Raw genomic sequence first — 21,113 nt, forward strand, 5'->3', positions numbered from 1 at the left:
ATGCTGAATTTCAATGCAAAAACATATTTGTTCTGAGACATTATCAGTTCTCAACAAAGGGGGGGTTCTTTAATATTATAAGATGAAAATACAGGTACTAGTACTCTCAAAGTCCACCAAAACGTCAGGGGATTTGGAGACCTGCAGTATTAGACCTTATGTTGTTGAAAGTAAATTTATGGATTACAGAAATGTTCAATCCACTTACCGCATAGTCTGGCTTTTTATTTATTTATACATTCATGTTTTATTGTTTCTGAATCTACGCCCTGCCAAATGCAGCTGTTTTTTTTTTTTTTTTTTCTACATTGATGTGTTACAGTGAGACAAATTTAGTATTCTGTGAAAGATGCTGTTAGCGGCACAGTTCCCCGTCCACAAGGCACATCAGTATGGGAGGAGACACACTCCCGAGACCAACCCCCCCCCAAAAAAACAATCTCAAAATACATCTTGAGGCAAGTGAGATGCTATAGCTGGCAGGGTAGAAAGAGCCTGCGAGCTTCTTGACACTCACCTCAATTAACCCGCCACTAGCGCAAATCTTACAAGCAATACAACAGATGGATTTCTCAAAAAAAAAAAAAAGAAAAATGTAAAGCCCAGGGCTTAGTCTTACACAGATGATGCAGCATCAGGAGCAATTAGGTCCGCAGTATCTTGTTTAAGAACACTTTGACAGGTCGGTGAAGCAGCCGATTAAAAAAATGGTCTACTGTATCAGATATGCCTCCTGTGTAACAGGTGGTGACCTAGCTGCTCATCCAGGACAGGGGCCCCATTCACACATTCACACATGCAACGCAAAACTGAAATGATCTGGGCTTTATCCAGATGGGATGTATGAGCAATAGGGAGATTAAAACGGTCTTAGCCAACCATCTCCCCTTGTGCGAAGTCTGCGTTGTCACAGATTCAGCCCACAGAAGTGCTTTCTTGAACAAATTTGTGCAATAGGAACAGGTGCTGATGTTAATGTTACTGCAGCAAAATAAACAACATCACTGGAGAAGAAACATCACATCAGCCAGTGACACCAGAGAAACACAATGTTCACCCAAAATAATCCCGAACTAGAGAGATGACAAAATGCGGTCCAGTTGTTATAAACAACTCAATGCAGTCACTGCAGTTTGGAATTTTGGGTGATATCCTGATCACCTGAGACTGAGTGCTCTCCAAAAAGTCTTTTCATGAAGCTTTGGACAATTGGTCGGGGGAGGATCTCCAAAGTAGATTACAACAGAGGTGGCGGGAACTAATTTATGTTTAAAGATATTTTAAATTAGTGTAACCTCCCCATCTTTATGTGTTTTACCATTTTTCTTACGCCAACAGGGAGAGAGGTTGTGTGCATTACTCAGAATGCAATACCCAGAATTCTATTCTTGTGCAATCCAAACAAAATCGGAGGTATAAAGTGCATCACCTCCTGTGTGTATGACTGCCTTCCAGGAAACAGCTAACAGATGCCAAGACCAGTTAATGTTTTATTCAGCCATAGGTTCAAACATTTTTATACTTTGTCATTTGGCAAAGGGAAGTAGCAAAACTGAAAGTTTCGACATAAAAATGCCACAGATCATTACTTTCACTGTTTACTGTAGTTCTAAATCTCCTTCCCTGCTGGTCTTGTTCTATTCTTGTCTGTAGTTTCTTATCTATAGCCAACATGACCCACTCCTGGAACAAAGTTTAGTATAATTCACATTATCTAATCATATATTTTATATGCCATGCTCTACATGCCCTGCATTTCCGTCTGCACATACATCCACAGACTTTGTTGCTGATAGGACCCGTGCTTGCAGCGAGATTATTTAATTGCAGCAACTGTATCCCAGCATGTGTACGTATATACATTAAAACACACCCTGCAGTAACCATCAGTAAAATCAGCAAGCACAAAAGCAGGTCGAGGTGAACTCTGATCCAAGAGAAAACAGCTGGACTCCAGCCTCCCACCAGCTGCTGTCTCTTGATGTGATTGTGAGCACAGAAGAGTATCCATGATGGTTGGAGGCTAGAAAGGGCACCATGCTGGGTGTGTGTCCTCAACATCATTCTCACCCTTGCCTCCCCCCATTATATAACAATGACTAGCACAATACCGAGCACGAAGCGGTCGGGGCCAGATCATATAAAAATGTTCAAATTCTACTGGTTCACTGAAAAAAATCAAATGAGATGTTTTTCACACTCACACTGATTGCCCCTTACCCATTATTTTGTATTTTGTTATAAAAAAGAAAATAAAAGGTTGTCATAGGAAAAATGGGTTCCATTGAAAGCAGGATTAACAATTGAAATATTGTATGTTTGCACCCACTGAGATGTTTTTTTTTTTTTTGAGGAAAGAAAAATATGTAGTAAATAAGACATTACATTACATTACATTACATTACAGTCATTTGGCAGACGCCTTTATCCAAAGCGACTTACAAAAATTGCAATTCAGTCACCAAGATTCGAAGTACCAGTAGTTGGAAGTCAGAAGTGACTAATCAACTACCCATTTCAGAACCATATACATACATACATTCATTTTATCGTTTTTGTTTTGTTTTTTTCAGGGGGGTGGGGGGCTAAGTGCGATTAGTAAGGTAATGCTTTCTGTGGGGTAGTGCTTAATAGGGTAGCGCTGTTCTGACCTTGTTCAGGAAAATGGCTACAATATTCAAAGCTACAATGGTCAGTTACATGCAAATCTTTGAAATGCAGATTTCTAATGACCAAATTGAAATGAGCACAATTAACTTTTGTATATTGGTAGAGGGAGAAGGATTTGGCAGCAACCATTCCTACCACGCCTTTACTGACAACCCGAGAAGTTGCCAAAACGCACTATTCAAATTCGAACTCTTAGATCAGCAGTAAAGTAAAGGGAAACTGATTTTCAAGTTGAGTGCAGCGTTGCAAACTTTTCACTCTTGCACCTTATTTATTTTTAAAAGTAGGTCTAAGGATGTAGATACTTCCTTTGGTGCATATGAGAGTCATTTGATTTCAGACGCTGAAATGCTCAAGGCCTGAAACTTGCGGTTGCTAACGTTAAAGTTTCCGATGGGTGGGTGGGAAGTTGTTTTTTTTTGATGTTTAATTAGCATGTTGTGATGCTGTAATGGCAGTCAGGAACCCAGCGTACTGCCTTCACCGGCACATCCTCAAAACAGACAACAGAGACACCCAGATCAAAAGCCCTCCAGGGCGAGGGGGTGGGAGTGCGGGTGTGGAGCGAAGGGAGGAAAAGGAGCGACGGATTCGGCACGTGGCTGAGATAACATGCAGATCCCTGCCCTCCCTCTGGTCTTGCGCACTCAACCCTGACATGGCAGATATTTGCAGACGGGGGAGTTCTGCAGCGAGAGTATTGGTAAGATTCAATACTATAAGGAAATCCATTTTAAAAAAAGACTCACAAACATAAATTACTCTCAGTGCTGCAAAACATCGGTATTCAAGGGTTTCCTCCAGAGAACAACAACAAACCGTCAGAGTGCAGCACTCCCTGAACCTCTAATTGTTTGGCAAAAGCATGGCGGAGGTCTGCAGAGCTGTGAAACCTACCTGGACTCTGGGGGGAAGAGATAGAGCGACCAGGTGTCTCTCTGTCGACACCATTCCGGCTGTTTCTTCTCCAGCCAGTGGAACAATCGGCCGAAACGACCCTGGGGCGAGACAGTAAACGTGGAAGTTTTTTTTTTAATTCTTTCTTTCTTTCTTTTCTTTTGTTTTGCAGTAATGCACAAACCGGTCTTAAAAGGGAAAACTAATTAAAACGGCATTCATCAAGTAATTCCTCCTCATCAGGTCTTTTGGTAATTTGAATATAAAAGAATGTGGCAAGACACGTGAGTCAAATCACGGAGTGATGTGATGTTTATTTACAATGTCCGATACTACATTATTCAGAATATCTATGCAACTCTATATTAATATAACTTATTATTAACCTGGTCTATAAATGAACTTAAACTTAGTTCTAATTCCTGAAGCTTAGTCTTCTTAAAATCTAATCTCTCAACAACACAGCAACTCATTGGCAGCAATTTGCAGCTCGGCCACTCAAATCATCCATTGTTGGCGATGGAACGTCCGTGCAATACGGGAACCGGTTGGATTAACCAGTGACACAATCCAAGCCTACCGATTCAGTCATTGGCAGGAAGACATACTCTCTTTTCTGGATGCACAAATATGAATTTGCAGGAGCCAATTTTGAAGACTAAGATGTTACACCTTTAAAAAGGGTCTCGTTTTCATCTTATAAAATGTGGCTTGGTTGTAGCGATAACATCTGATTGTATGAGGGTGGGCAATGTAATTTTGTCAAGGAAGAGTCCAAAGCGCCAAAAAGTTTTAATAATCACTCTGACTAACCAGGTTCACCTCCTCCTCGGCATTTTCATCTTCAGTGTTGTCTTCCAGAGAGACGTGGGTGGGGCCGACCACCGACGGAGTCCCTTTTCCGTTGCAATCGCTGTGCTCTGTTCGAAAATTGCCCAGTGAAGGGGGTCTGGAGCTGTGCATGCTGGCTGAGCGATACAGGAACGGCACCTGGCAGAAAAATCAGAGACGGTTTTTAAGTATACAAAAATCAATTGTAATTGCAAATTGGTCTTCGTGAAGACGTTTGCAATAAACATCCAAAACAACAGGTGAAGAATCAAACAGAACTTTAATGGGATGGAACTGCGCTAAAAAGAAGAAAAAACAATCACAGACAATTATCTGGATTTGAATTTACTCTTTTTACTTGCAAACGACCTGAATGCGATGTATTTTTCGAGGCTAATATTATCTATCTGGTACAGTTTCATATTTGATGGTTTGAAAGTGAAAAGAAATCCCGGTGTGAACAAAGTATAAGTTCAATTTCCCCTTCGTGCTGCTGTTCATTTTTCCCGCTGGATTACCAAAGTTGAGACGATTTTTGAAAATAAAATATTTTGATATGTTTAACAAAGAGCAGTGCGACCCTTGACCCATTTCTCTGCATGCCCAAAGCCAGGGTGCAACCCTGAGAGCAGAGTTAAACACAGGTTCAAATTCAACAGTAGTTGAGTTTAGTTGATTCCGGAGCCTCAGTGAGAGAGCCATTAACTTAGTTGAGGGCTTTCAATTGCACAACCAGACAAAATTGCACACATGGCCATCCAGCAGCCCATCAGAAAAGGTTGATGCTCTGAGCTTTGTTTTTGTCCACAAGTGCGTGAGTAGACTGAGATTCAATGTGTCCTCCCACTCTAGTTGCCCGGGGTTCAGTGCAACATTATCTGCTGCATGACATTCTAAGAAAATGTTTGTTGTGAGTGCATAAAAAAGATGAAATGTAATATAATTGGTGCATTATAGACCGTAGATATTCTGTCATTCACATCGACAACGCCGCAACTGTGTACCTGCAGGAGCGTTTCAGGAGGCAAATCCATGGAGCTCCTCGTCTCCACTGACTCCATCCGCCGATGTCGGGGCCCTCTTAGCGACTGCGACATGGAGTCTGTCCTGGCTAGAGATGCATCATCGTCCTCCATCAATCCGCCTCCGCCCTCGCCACCTCCCTCATCAGAGCTGGAGCCTCCCTCTCCTGACAGAAGTGAACGTCGCTCCCCTGACTGACGCTTCGGGCGTTTCAGTGACGGAGCTCGGCTGTTGGAGCTGGATCTGCGGCTGGTCCTGCCACTGCCTGAGCTCCAGGGAGCATAAGGAGAGGCGCTCCGGGCACTCGTCTGAGTGAAGATAGTGGGATTACATCCCAGATGTGAATAATCAACCACAAATGGTATCAAACTTGTACTTATTGCCCTTATAGCGTTCTTTCATGCAAATGAATCAAGCTGGATTGGAATGACGCGGCTTGACAGGAGCTGAATAGAATAGAGACTCCATGCTGACAGACAGACAAGAACAGATGTGGCGATCTTGGCTTATTCTCCTTTATCCAATCATCAATTTGACAAATAATGAGTGGCAGCAGCAGTGCAGCCCCCACTAGGGGCATGCCACATTAATCACAGTCAATCCCTCAGCTCGCTGCACATCAGTGAGCCACACAAACTGAATTCAATGAGACACGGGTGGTGGAAGACCCCGACACTTCCTTTTACACATGTATTAATGCGGGGAACAGAGTTCCTCCTCCGGTGAACTGGCACATGATTGCAATGTGTGTGTGTGGGGATCCATAAAAAACACTTACCGGCGACTTTTCATAGGAGGCTGGGTCTACGGAGACGCTGCTGCCTCGGCGGGACTCATAGCCCAGGATGGGGTCGCCTCCGGCAGGCAGCTTAGGGATGGGCATGGGGGTGGCCGCAGTGTGGGTGATTAACGGAGGGGTTAAGCTGGTTTTCAGGTCCAAATGACCATTTACAGGCACTATTGGGAACAGAAAAGTAACGTTTAGAGAGCAGAGGAGGCATATGCTGGAGGGGAATTAAGATTATGGCATGTAGTGACATACAGGAAAAGAAAAGTATGAGGCAAAGTTAAACAAAAGCATAGGAAAAAAAATCAAATGTTCTGACTGAATGAAAAAAAAAAGAAATGGCAGAAATGAGGCAGCAAACAAGGATGGGTGTCTAAAAGTTACACCCTCGGTTATGCAACACAGAACACTTAAAAATGGATCCCTCAAACAGTTATTGAGCAGCATGAATATTTCAGTGGGGCATTAATCTTATGGGATGCGTGGGAGAGGATATTATGTTTGGCAGCGTCACAAACACACAATATGCAGAGGGTAATGCAACTTTAATAAAGCTAATTCCCTCCATCTTCAAACCTTGTATCCAAGGCTGAGCAGATGCATATTAGACTCTTCCAGCTACATAAGCAGTTTTAAACGGACCATCTGAAGAGACTGACAGGGAGGAGATTCTGTTTGTCGTGGAGTTGCGGTGTTTTTATTTGGCTTTTCATCCTGTAAAGACGGTCATTAGAGGGGATGGGAACCGGTGTATGAAAAGTTACGGACGAGCCTACAGGCTCAGTCTGATGATGTGCAGGGGAGGCAAACTGGCACGTGCCCGCTCGTGCGATCAGAAGCCACGGCTGAGGAAGAGACACTGACCAGGTGGAGGGAATGTTGATATATGATATACTTTGCCGCTCCATCACAAACGCTGATATTTATGTTTGCAGGAAGCTAAACACGAGTAGTCTCCAGGGATTCAGTCGAGATCGTGATGAAACAATGCTCGCAGTTAAATGTACAAACACGGGCGGCTCAGATTTTGCCAGTTGTTGAATTATGGGGTGGGGGGGGGTGTTGAGGTCTGTCCAGTGTGTTTGTTTCCAAGCTTCCCCGCCTCCAGCAGCCATGTGATGTGTGCGGTCCAAACACAGCACTGTACATTTGCACGGCTCACCTGCAGAGGCTGACAAATCCTTCTTACTGCCATTGACATCCTCCATGCTGCGTGCAAAGGAGTCAACCTCGGAACCTGATTTAGAGGCGTCGCCCTTCAAACACAAAGAAATAATATATATAATTGAGGGGAAATGAAACATGAAAAGGTTATTTTCACGAAAGAGCCGGGAAGCAAGTGAATTGATATCGCCTAATAAAAAAAGAAAAGAATATTCTTCTTCAGCCTCATGTCAAAATTATCAACCAAAATTAGGGCTGTCACAGTAGCCATTTGACAAAAATGTAATTAGTTATTACACTCAGGGATGTCAAAAGATAAAGCATGAAGATGAGCAGTTATGCTTCATCATCAACAAATGTTATTTTATTCTACAGCATCTCTATGTGCAGGTACATGTGCAGTGATAGAACAGAGGGCACATTGATCAAACAAATGCTACTTTAATATGTCACTCAAATATGTAGGTGCTGGAATCCAGTCAGAGCTTTTTGAAATGCTCAGATGGCAAATTTGAACTAAATTTGAACTTGAACTAAGGACTCCATTCTGATGACAAACTAAAGGTTTTAAGTTTTTTATGTTGTACCAGATATTTCCCAATGAACTAAAGCAAGAGGGGAATTCAAATTCAGAATTCAAATGTCCATTGCTCCTCATTTCAATCCATTTCAATTGGATTGCATTTCAATAAAAAATGACTTGTGACTCCTATTCGGTCGACCTGGAATGCTCATTTGGTGACAGCCCTAATCCTGCTTGTAATTTGGTCTTTTTTACTTCAAGAGAGACACCTTTACATACACAGAGAGGTACCACATACTGTGTTGTCATGCAAAGACAGTGATTGGGTTTCACTGAAAAAGCACACTAAAACACAAGCGGTAGTAAAGATGAAGGCACGTTTCAGAGTTAATCTGATCAGTATGTTGTGACTGGTGTAGAGAAACAAATTCCCTGCTGCCAAAGAGCTTCGCACAACACACAACCCACACTCATCCACACACATACTGCATACATGTTTATGCCTGGTTTAAATCTCCATCATTGTTGTAGACCATAATACCAAAGTAAATCTTGGTTTCTCTTTATTTTCACTGGCTCTGTGCTCTCTCTCTCTCTCTCTCTCCTTCTCTTCCCTGCCTCCAGCCTTTTCATTCAAATTACATTCTATGCGCACACCTACTGCAGTGAACCTCGCAGTCTGCTTGTTTTTGTTGCACCATGCCAGAGCCTGCAGACTCTATTCATATGTTGCAAGGATGCCAGGTGGATGAAGGATTCATTTGATTCTGACCTGTTGAGTCAGAACCTCCACAGTAGCACTGTCTCTGGACATAATTCTCATGCTACACCCTTGAAACTAACCACCACTACTTTATATTCTTTTTCTGAGATTGACAATACAGGTGGAGGTTTGATCAGTCTCACATTGTCTACTTTTTTAGACATACGAGGTGATAAAAACGATTCAGTGAAATTTGTGGGTGTAATTGAATTTCACATTGCTCTTACTGGACTTCAGTGAGACTACAAATTTTAGTCTTCGGCGAAAACAACGCTTCAGTTTTAGTCATTCCGATCTCCAATCTGATTCATAGGATCACGCTGATGAGGCAAGTGGCCTGATTCTACCATCATGGGTGGGATTTTAAAGACCCTCAATCCGCTGAGGGGAGGAGGGAGGAGAATGCATCAAAACAAGATTGCCCTCGTCCTCCCAGAGAAGCTGTTTTTAGCCTTGTGATAAGGTGGTGATTGTGCAGGGGGTACCCAACCTCTTGGTCAATGTCTGCTGAGATTGGCACCGACCCCCCTCCAACAAATGTGTGTGCAGTATATGCAGTAGAAATAACGAATGAATGAATAAATGTATGTTGTTTAATTTAGTTGTTTGTTTTTTTTCCTCGCAGTCTGTTGAAGGTTGATGGAATTGAATGAAATAAGTAGGCGGATTATCAACACTTCCCTCTGTTGCTCAATCCAACGAACCTAATTCACTACTTTTCAGATGTGTATGTGTTTGTGTAAATGTGGGTGTGTGCGGTTACTATTTGTTAATGTTTAGGGATTAAATCTAACTAATAATAATAATAATAATAATTATAATAATAATAATATCAACTCAGTTTGGATTAACCTATAGCAATTAGGATATTACAACTAAGGGCATTGAAGCAATTAAGAATATATAAATAAGTATATATCATAAAACAATGAGATCCCTTAACATATAGTGAGGTAAAACTAAAGACAAATATACTTTGATGAAATAAGGGACTGATGTAAAACACGATTATGATGATATTAACACAATGCAAAGCCACATTAAATAAAACTCAAATTATAATTTAATAAATTCGAGCTGAGTCCATTAAATGAATTCTACAGTCTGTCAAAAGAGAGCACTTGTTTGTCTTGGTAAGATGTTCCACCTACAAAGAGAATAACTATAAAAAATATATATATACGGACCATTCAGTGAACCAGGCTTTAGCAGTCTGAGGGTTTGGACAAAAAAAAAAAAATTGACACTGACCGCAGCATTACAGGTAGCCAGTTATAGGATGCCAGTACTGCGGTAATAAACAGTAGTGGAATAATTCTACCCGACATCTTGCAATATCCTGGTTGAATAAAATGACAGTATACATTGTAAGGCCACACAGTTGTCACCCCCTGAAGGCAACAGGGTGCGGTGAGTTTTGCTTGACTGACCTGTTGATGGTTCATTGGGCTTTAAAAAAGAGGCACATGCTAAAAGATTTAATTTTGTATTTTGCAATGGAATTTAGGTTACAGAGTAGGGTTACATGGAAATTAATGTTTTCCAATCTTCTAAAGTCAAATCACTGAAATTTGAAATGTGGTCCCCTTTTCACTGACTTTTAAAAAAGTAAAATCATTTATTTATTTATTTTTATTTTTTTCTCACAGGTATTTGGGACCAATAGTGCATACTGCTTGAGTATGAAAGGTTAATCACTGATTTACTTCACTGATCGTGCAGTAATATCCAGCTCATGCAAAGACAGCAACTTCATTATTCACAATTACTCATTTTACTTGGCATTTCCACTAGAGACATTTAAGCTCAACTTATGTTATTGTCTGATGATATTGATGTTATTGTTATTTTCCCTTTCTTTCTAATATGGACACAATAATGTCTTCTTTATTTGGGCATGTATTGGCATTTTAGAAGCAATTTGACTAAATACAGTCTACATTATCAAACCATAAACCATACTGTATCTTTTGTTGACTGTATCTTTACAGTTCCAAATTTTCACAATATCAATATAGATGTAGATATACAGGTGGATGGATGTAATAGCTGAAGAAGGGGAGAGCTGGTCTCAAGGGAAATCCCTGCTCCTGAAATAGCTGAGCTATTTAGATAGTTTGTTTACACTCTGCAATCCTATTTTGGGCCGGGTGGTGGGAGTAGGAGATGAGCCAGACCAGGCCCGTTGCTGATAGCAAGACAATAATAGACACCAGTGGGCTCACTGGTTCAAAAGTATTCAAATCTATATTGATATCAGCGTTGATAGAGGAAGTAGGCTTGTGTGTGTGTGTATGTGTTTGCACACGTGCACGTCTGTATCCATGTTGGGGAGGTCATGTCCCTCGAAGATGCTGAACTTGTGGGATCCAACATCTTTGTGAGATCTAAATACTTTGACTCTGCATGTGGTTGTGTTTGAGGGTTAGGATATTGTTTAAAAGTCTGACAATTGGGATTTTGGTAGGTGTTCAGGCCAGTGAAGGTATTCGGTCAGTGATATGTCCTAATATATGCTTGCATTGCACAAATTAAGGTTGAATGTGTTCATATATGTATTTGTGTGTGTGTGTGTGTGTGTGTGTGTGTGTGTGTGTGTGTGTGTGTGTGTGTGTGTGTGTGTGTGTGTGTGTGTGTGTGTCCATCTGTAGACATCCACCAATATGAATGCATCACAGTTGTACAGCAGTAGTAAGCTGTAATCTTAAAACTACCTACAACACCGTAGGACATTAAAATCACATGACTGATTATTTTAATGACAAATTAAATTGGCGTCTGTTTCCAATGACGATTCAAGTTTACCCTGTGTTCTAAATGTTATAATCAGTGGCGATATTAAAATAAAAGAATACTGACTATTTTAAATGATCCCACTCCCAGGACACAGGAGGGAGATTGGCCTGAAATAGTGCGATGGAAAAAACCCCCACAATGAACCAACACATAAAAAAAGTAGAATGTGTCCATCACAAGTAAATATGGTATATATACTGCTCAAAAAAATAAAGGGAACACTTAAACAACACAGTGTAACTCTAAGTCAATCACACTTTTGTGAAATCAAACTGTCCACTTAGGAAGCAACACTGATTCATTTTGACTTGTTTTATGGACATTACATCAGCGTTGGATCAGCCTGTAGTGTGCTTTCCCCTTTTCGTTTTGAGTGTGAACTCCATTAGTCACACTCAATTGATTTCCATTGATAATTTTTGTTCGATTTTGTTGTCAACACGTTCAACTATGTCAAGAACAAAGTATTTAATAAGAATATTTCATTGATTCAGGTCTAGGATTTGTTATTTCAGTGTTCCCTTTATTTTTTTGAGCAGTGTATATTTTGCATAGGATCATTAATGACAAAAACTTCGGACAAATATCCATTCAATACTCAAAATGGTGAACCTTGTTGTGGTACTACTGGCCTTGCCGGGCAGCATGTAGTGAGGATACTTCCTCTGATGAACATCTGCATGAATTTTCAGTGGATCCATCTGACTGTATCGTTTAATTGTAATGTATATATGAAAACATGATTTGACATTGACACTCAGTAAAAATGTAGTCAGAGTGATAATGGCTGTGCCACAAGCTTTGCTTAAGGATATTTTTGGATTGCAATTGAATTGATTAATTGGCACTGGCATTTCAATGGTCTTTAAATAGTGGATATTGGATTGAGATTTTATACTTGACATTGTGTGAAATACACAGTACTACAAGAACAGAGGGAACACAAAAGAATGATGACTGATTTAATTTCAGGACCATTCAGCAAAATCTACACAGGCTCCCCAGTTCTTGCCCAGGCCCCCTAAGGCAACTATATAAAAAAAAAAAAAAAAAGGAAGGAAAGTTAACCTACTGGATAGGATTTGCCTCAGTTCTGGACAGTGTTCAACAAGGCCTCATTCCTCAGAGTGACTGGGCCTGCCTCTCGAGCCTGAGTCATGCAAACACAGTTGATCGCCCTTCTGCTCTTTTTTTTTTTTTTTTAACTCTCATCCTCCAGACCTGTGGATTTATCTAAGTGTTGGGGGGCTCCAAATAAGCCAGCAGCCTCATCTCGCCATTCCCTCTCCCCCCTCCTGACCGCCACTCAGTCTCTATCTTCAAGCCAGATAAAACAGAGACTAAGAGAGGGGAGACTTTTGGCAGCACCGGTGAAGTGTTCATACCCCAAGGCTGCAGAAGGGTGGAGGGCTGCTGGGAGGTTAGCGATCAATCTGAGGTTGAATGTGGAGTATGCTTTTAAAGAGGATGAGAGAAAGAAAACACGAGCGTAGGAAAGCGATGAAAGTGTTTAAGTACCACCCCTTCATACCATCGCCTTAACCCCTTTGGAACAGTCATTCACTGCATAGGTTAGTGTCAGCAACATGGCGTCATGCAAGAAGCAGGGTTTGAGGGCTTTCAGATGCCACACTGCCTCCGGCATAAGCATTGAATGTCCTTTGTTTTTTTTTTGTTTTTTTTGTAAAAAAGCTAACAAAATGGAATTTTGGGCAAACTGCACAGAAAATAATTGGATAGTGTTCTATGGGCGTCAGTGTGCAGGGAAGTCATTTTGAGGATGTGTTTTTGACGAAGGCATTGAGTGCTACTCTTATGAGACTTCTGCTGTCACCTCCACACATTTAAGTGCAGTGTTTAAGGTAAAAGTCATATTTTGTTTAAAACCTTGTGAAACATGGGCTTTTTTTTCCCCCATTTTGGGATCAACACAACTTGCATGTTGTATGATGAGCTTAGCTCTGGTATGTGTGAACTAAATAGTGTGATAGCAGGGGAGGGCCGCTTAAATGAAAGAAGAGTAAACCATCAAATGTGTTGTGTGATTGATATTAATTAAGAAAACCCTTTTTACAGCTCAAAGCTACTTAACTTAGACAAGGTAAAGTTACAGAAAAGGCTATGCAATAAATGAACCGAATATAACATACATAATACATAAACACACATGATATATCCATCCAGCCAATCAAATGGGCAAAAGTTCTGCCATTAATAAAAATTAAATAGATCATTAATTCATATATTTGTTTATTTTGTTTGTGTTTTTATTTTGGGGGGGGGTTAAGACCTGGACCTTCAACCTATGGTTTTTGAGGCACTCGTGACACACCTGAAAAGCCTCAATGGAGAAGGTCTGGGACAACAGAGGTGGAGGGAAGTCAGAGGGGAGGGTGAGGTAGGGTGGTTAGTAAAGAAGGTGGAGGGAGGGCAGAGCTGCAGTGCTGTACATACCCCTGAGTCTACAGGCAGCTGAATTAGGCTCAGCTGGGCATGCAAGTCCTCCCGCTTCGACATTTCCTATAGTGGAAGTGTTCGGTGCAGCCGGACAGGAAAGGGAGGCGCACACAGGAGAAGAAGCACAGACATGATACATGGTACCACAGAAGTAGACATAAAGGAACAAGGAGAGTCAGGCTGCTGTAAAAAAATGTCCTTACCATGCCATAGCAACATATTAAAACAAACATTCTCCATTGCACACGGTGCATTAAGACCCAAACATCAGCAGCGTCAATAAGAGGTAAGCGTGAGGTGGCAGAAGATTCAAAGTGAACAGACACTATTTTTGTGATGATTTATTGGTATGCGTATGCATGTATGTTTATATGAATTCATGGATGTATGAACGTATGTATTTATCTGGAGATCTTGTGAAACTGCACTTCCCATACCAAACGCATGTAAGTAAAGGCCAGTGGCCTATCGGCAATCAACAGGCTAAACAACAACCATACTTATTTAGTATGCGTGGATATACTGCTCACTTTTGTGAAAGGAAAAGAAGAAAATAATACGTTTGCTTTTCCCTATTGGGTGTGGTTGCACTCTTCACAGTGGGTATTGGAGTGGCAGATGATTATTACATATGGAAAAAGAAGAAACCAAATATATGCACTGAAAGGATGGGAGAAAGTACAGTTGCAAAAGGGGTTGAAGAAGAAAAGATGGAAGAAAATAGAAGCTGCATGTGGTTATTTTCTTTCTTTGTTCATGAACAAATAATGATTCTGTACATTATTATAATATCCCTGTGCATGTTTGTGTCTCAGCTCCAGAACTGTGCATCTCTCCCGGTTTGGCTCACATCATTCAACGGCCCGTTGCTTGGCAACCTTGACACAAGGAAAGTTTGGCTGACTAAAAATAAACTTGCAGAAAAGGGGAGGCAAAGTTGAGAAGGGAGAGGGAGAATAAAAGCGACAGCTCTGTGATGATACAGGAGAGCAGAGGGGAAGAACAGAACCCTCACTAATAGACCTAAGGGCTTTTTACATTTTATTGAGTGTTTGTGTGTGTGTGTGTGTGTGTGTGTGTGTGTGTGTGTGTGTGTGTGTGTGTGTGTGTGTGTGTGTGTGTGTGTGTGTGTGTGTGTGTGTGTGTGTGTGTTTAATGTGGATTTCTCTCTCTTTCCATGCCTGGCTGTCAGCAGGACTCACACTTCACTATCAAAGATAGGATGAACATTCATTTGTATTAGTTTTTATATGGAATAATTTTCATGCTGTCGGCTTGTGCTGTTATTCACAGCTACTCAATATCCTAAACTCAAAACAACAGCCTTTGCTGACAACAATATCCTACATGACCACATCCTGTTGGCAAACTATTAGTAATATCTCTATCTTAGGGCAAAATAAACATAATTAAGAGACTGAAGAGAAACCGAGTCGGTGGGAAATATGGGCCGACTCACCCTGTGCGCTTATGAAGTAATTTATGGTATTTTAGTCGTGGCAAATGAGTTGGACAATGATGAGAGGATGCTGAGAAAAGGCAAATTTAGAATATATGTATGCATAAAAATTCAAATGTCCTTAAAATATCCCACTGTTGAGAGTGCAAGACAAGGTTAACATGTACTGCGCTCTAGGATTTTTCATAAGTAGTCATAGAAACCATCTTTTGGAGGTGCCTGTGTCTTCACTGGGAAAAAATGTACTGCACTGACTAATTTGCCCTGATATCTCAATCAGAATTTCAACTAGGAGGGAAAAAAAAAAAGAAAAAATATGGATTCATTTTCACCCTCTGCAAGAACTATTTGTTTCGAGCCCTGGAGGAAAGCCATATCTCTGCAAGAGTAACAAGTCAAGATAAACAATCTCATTAGTGGCTGATTCCTCAGGCATGCTTTTAAGAAATGAGGATTAAAGAGTGAGTTGTAAGCAAATAGCTCAGTAATTTAAACTGGATGCTACCTCTGCGCTCGGTAAATGCGGCGTTTGTGTGTGAAGGGACACAATACCTCAGTTTGGAAGCCCTCGACCAGGATGGCCACCAGCAAGTTGAAGAGAACATAGTTGCCAAAGGTCATGAGGGCAATGAAGTAAAGAGCTGCTATAGGAGAGGTGGAGGCCATGCCGTTATATAACACCTTGTTCCAGTCCTCCTGGGTTAGGATCTGGACGGGAGGCGAGAACATTTATGGAAAATCATATTACCGGACAGCCATCGTTTGAGCACTTTAAGTGTATTTGTTTAATATTCGATTGTTGTCTTGAACCCCTCACGCCTTACTGATGCAATGCCATTAGCGTGGCATATCATGCAGTCATCACCTCTGATAATTATCCCTTGTAAAATGTCCGCCTAAAATTCGCCACACTTTGGTACGATATGAAACTAAAGAGCAACTTACATGACCCTAACCAGTGTGACACAGCTGCTGAGATCATCATAAAATACAACACTATGAGACTGAACCTGGAGAACACAATTTTATCAATGCAATGGTTTGCTGCTTGGCCTCGGAATTGAAATGTATTACTTTTAAAAAAAACTGAAGAAACTCATTTTCACTTGGCTTGTCTACATATGGTTTTGGAAAAAAAACGAAAAACAAAAAAAAAAAAAAACTAAATACCCTATTACAATTTCTGTTTTTAACAATGCAAACCTCCTTAGTTCTGGAAAAGAAAGAAAAATAAGTAAATGAGAATAAATAGATAAAACAACATGGAAAATGTACCCCTGAGTTTTAATGTGAAAAGACCAAGAAGCACATAAATGATCATGTCACAGCATGAGAACATGCGTGTCAGTAAAATGTTCTATTCTGAGAGACATGATGACACTTTACAACGTCCTCTGCACGACATTTCACTGAATTATATATGGACACTATTAATGGTGACAAATATTATACATAGGTTTCCCAGAGAAAATGGATGGTGGTTGGAGCCTATATGGGGTCAGTGAGTTGATATGCTAATCTAAGATGACATCATACAAGACACAAGACCACTCCGTCTAACTAACATACTGGAAACGGAGAGAAAATGTCTTGGGAAAAATGAAGGAGATGGTAAAAGGCAATGAGATGGGATGGATTTGGGTGTTTTGATATATTTTATTTACCAAAGGGGAATTATCTCCTCAATGTGACATGAGGGACCGGCACATGTCATTCACCAACAGAACTTAATGCTACCTGCTTGAAGACTTTTCTAGGAGAACAAGACTCACCTGGAAGACAGTAACTATGGCCCAGAGGAGAGAGTCAAAGTTCTTCCTGTCTGGAAGGGTGTCTCCGTTCTTCTCTAATCCAAACCTACAACCAAACAGGTGCATTCCCAGGATGCTGAGGAAGAGAAAGACGGTACACACAAAAAGAAGAGGTGTTCATCTCACTAGAACAACATCTGCATACTTTAGTACTGTTAGTTTTAATCCTGAAAAGATGGGGATGTGACCTTAAACTAATTATACTATATAGTTAACTATACTGCTCAAAAACAGAAAGGGAACACTTGAACAGCATCATGTAACTCCAAGTCAATCACACTTCTGTGAAATCAAACTGTTCACTTAGGAAGCAACACTGATTCATTTTGACTTGTTTTAAGGACATTACATAAAGGTTGGATCCGCCTGTAGTGTGTGTTTACACTTTCATTTTGAGTGTAACTCCATTGGTTAGTAAATTTGATTTCCATTGATATTTTTTGTGTGATTTTGTTGTCAACACATTCAAGAACACAAAGAACAAAGTATTTAATAAGAAAATTTCATTCATTCAGGTCTAGGATGTGTTATCTCAGTGTTCCCTTTATTTTTTTGAGCAGTGTATATACTGACTTATAAGTCCAGAAATGTCATGTGTCCTGGTGTCGCCTCTTCAACTTCTCACCTACATGCACAGTGTGGTTACAACATGGTTTCTAGGGAAAAAAGTTAGACAGCTCAGAACATTTTCCTCATTTCCTCAGTCATTGAATTTTGACAGCTGTATCATGGACCGAGTTTTCTGCTGTGTCTCGCCAAGACACTTGATATAGAGAGTTGTTCTTTTATCTGTGGGAGCAGGAGATTTCTCTTTAAAACCGCTGCAACCCCCGTCTTTTCTGTTTTTTTTTTTTTTTTTTACTTCTTGCATTTCAGCAGATGTAGAGAAGAAAGAGATGAACACTTTCTGCTTCCATGCTCCGTGATGAACAGCTCCAATCACAATGCCTTTCTTGCCTTACACACCGGACGCATGGCTTTTCTCATTATCTTGAAGTGCACTTGGCAATATTCTAAACGCTGATTGAAGCAGAACACATGCTGATGACTTGATCACCTATCATGGCTCTGGTCAATACACTATTTTATGAACCAGCATCTCCATTAATCAGATACTTAAAAAAATGTGAGGGATCCCTGTACAGGCCTCTGCTGCATGAAGTTTGCGGATCCTCACTGAAACGCTCAGATGCAGGGTTCTGTCTCGGTACTCTCTCGGCTGAACCTAAAGTTTTCATATTTCCCATGAAGCATATGGTAAGTTAACCCTTCATTGATTCATATTTTCAGTCGATGTTGAAGGTTTTTGCCATGAACACTCACAAAATATGGAAGTTTATTTTTCATATTTATTCATTATTCATGTTGTTTTTATATTTATTCATTATTTATGTATTTTTTCATTCATTCATATACTTGAATGAATGAAAAATGGGAGGGAAGTGCAAGTTAAAAAATGTCCAGGGTGTACCCTGTCTCTCGCCCGATGACAGCTGGGATAGGCTCAAGCATCCTCCACGACCCTAAGTGCACGATATGAGGCAGAAGATGGATGGATGGATGGAAAATAAATAAATGATCCAATAAAAGTTGGATTGCCATCTAGAAGAGCAGGAAAGTTTTATACCTGGCTATACACACAGCCGAAAAAAGAAATGATAAATATTAAAAAAAAAAAAAAAAAATTAGCAAACCAAAACATTTATGCTAGTAATTAGAATAATGAGCATATAAGAGTCTAATTTATTCAAGGTGTCTTCCTTTTTTAAGAGAGCTTGTCTTTTTTTCTATCATCCATTGCACTTTATTAAATATAATGAAGAGTGTAGTTTAAAGATGCGTCAGATGAAAGGGCCCCTCAGATAACCTCGCTCAACGACTTGCTCGGCAGAAATTAAATTTAATTGAGAGTTATTATTTTATCTGAAAACCTGACTGCATGTTGTGCATCACAGGCTTAGACAAAAAGAGGGTTCGGCTACAGCCGAAGGGGGGGAGGTTGTTAGAGAAAATAAAGAACCACTTTTCTGACATACTGTAATCTAGGAGTTGAAGTATTATCTTCTCTGCTCTCTTAACACACGACCACAGCTGCGCTTTGATTCTGTTCCCTTGTGTTAACAGTTTCATCTACAATGCTGATTCCAGGGCATAAGACCCTCATCCCTTCCCTTGACTTCCTGCTGGAATTCATCTATCCTCCTTTTTTTATTTATTTATTTATTTTTTTTTTAGTAGCTCAGAAATTAGTTCTTAAGAAGTTGGCAAGATTTAATGCATTGCTTTTGTTATTTTCTTTTCTCGCTTTGAATGGATGGATGGATGGATGGATGGATGGATGGATGGATGGATGGATGGATGGATGGATGGATGGATGGATGGATAGTTAGGTAAGTACGTAGGTAGATTTTCGTTCCTCTCTTTTCTAACCTGAAGATAAAGATGAAGAGCATCAGCAGCATGCAGAAGGTGGCAACGTTGTCCATGGTCTTCATCAGCACCACCAACTGCCTCTGAAGTGCCGGCATGAATCGGACCAGTTTAAGGACACGCATCAGTCGGAAAGTCCTCAGCACAGACAGGCCTCCACCCTGCTGACCCACGATCTCCCACACACTGAAGGAAAGTACACAGTCAACTCAAAGACGCGAAATCCGATAAGAAGTCAGAGTTCATTTCAGCTCTTTTAAGTGAAATCAAACCAGCAGAAGGCGCTCAAAAGCAGAATTTAATGGAAAAGAAACAAGATCTATTTCTCTATTAAGGATTTGGTTCCTTTTGCAAACAGAGCCAACCATAAGAGAATTTGGAAATGAGGAAGTTCATCGACTGGCATTTCATGATGACCCAGTTTAGCAGAATATTCCAGGATGACACTAAAAACCACAGCAAATCACTTAAGAGATATTTGTACTAGTCAGACCTTAAAAGATCATTCCTGGAGTGCTTCAAAACCAATTTACCGAACCGAACATTTTAGCTATAGTGTTTGCATAAATGGCAAGGTAAGGCTTTTCTATTATGGGTTGCTGAGAGCAGTTTAGCATCGCCTTGAACAGTACGTCTTCGATTTGAATTCGCAAGAGCTCACCTGATGACGACAATGATGCCGTCAAAAATGTTATACGGGTTCTTGATGTATCCGAACGGCCCGTAGACTAAAATCTTCAACAGCATCTCTAAGGAGAAGAGGCTGGTGAAGACAATGTTGCTGATCTCCAGAGCATTGGTCAACTCTTCAGGCTGGGGAAAGGAAAACGGGGGAGAAATTAAGCGATTTCTTTTTTTATTCTAGATCTTAACAACACCTATGCTGAAAACTGCGCCCCGCAGGTAACCAGCATCAGAGAAAAAAACATCCTCCGAGAAATGAGGCGTTAACGCAACAGCCTGAGCTACGTAAGCCTTAGGAAATATGATAATTTAGATTTAAATATGATAAATCCTCCTTTCACATCCTTTGGCTCTTGTTAACAATACACATAGCAACCGTTATCTGGCACCAGGACAGACGTATGTACGAACACAGTGCCGCTGCAACAGATGCCTGGGACGTCTGCTAGAAACCCATCGGGGAATTGCGCTGCCACTCATATGTAGATCAAACAAACCCTTGTGTGTTCGTGCGTGTCCGCGCATGTGCATTTGTGCACACACAAACAAACAAACACGAAAAAAATAGAAAGCAAGGAACGAGACTCAGCAGACACAAAGCAGAGATAAAAGACTCGACCGATCCAAATAAGGCACCCTATGTAAATTAGACATCTAAGTGGGTATCTGTGATTATTGACGAGGAGAAAAGAATCGGTGCAAATATTGCTGTGTATCCGTGGACTGGGTATCACCCTGGCTTCATGAAGTCTTTCATCTCTGCGCAATAAACAGTTTACGCGACTCAAACATGGTGTCACGGATATACATTACGCTGA

The 21,113-nt window shown here is 40.7% G+C and overlaps 1 protein-coding gene across 11 annotated transcripts in view; it reads right to left on the bottom strand.

Moving 5' to 3' along the window:
* Positions 1–21,113, bottom strand: part of cacna1g (calcium channel, voltage-dependent, T type, alpha 1G subunit) — a 148,587-nt gene that overhangs the window by 57,161 nt on the left and 70,313 nt on the right. For 10 of the 11 annotated variants that reach the window (XM_086141002.1, XM_086141009.1, XM_086141008.1 and 7 more), the window contains 10 exons: positions 20,273–20,424; positions 19,612–19,797; positions 17,143–17,257; positions 15,923–16,078; positions 13,909–13,974; positions 7,371–7,464; positions 6,200–6,378; positions 5,403–5,729; positions 4,381–4,557; positions 3,568–3,668 (listed from right to left, as the gene is read on the bottom strand). In XM_086141002.1, the coding sequence (XP_085997128.1) occupies positions 3,568–3,668; positions 4,381–4,557; positions 5,403–5,729; positions 6,200–6,378; positions 7,371–7,464; positions 13,909–13,974; positions 15,923–16,078; positions 17,143–17,257; positions 19,612–19,797; positions 20,273–20,424 (1,553 nt within the window). The remainder of the gene's footprint in view (positions 1–3,567; positions 3,669–4,380; positions 4,558–5,402; positions 5,730–6,199; positions 6,379–7,370; positions 7,465–13,908; positions 13,975–15,922; positions 16,079–17,142; positions 17,258–19,611; positions 19,798–20,272; positions 20,425–21,113) is intronic. The other variant, XM_086141003.1, reaches the window with a different exon arrangement.

The sequence above is a fragment of the Fistularia commersonii genome, chromosome 33, assembly GCF_037954325.1.
Source record: "Fistularia commersonii isolate RoL2024-O1a breed Wild chromosome 33, RoL_Fcom_v1.0, whole genome shotgun sequence".
NCBI classification, from domain to species: domain Eukaryota; kingdom Metazoa; phylum Chordata; class Actinopteri; order Syngnathiformes; family Fistulariidae; genus Fistularia; species Fistularia commersonii.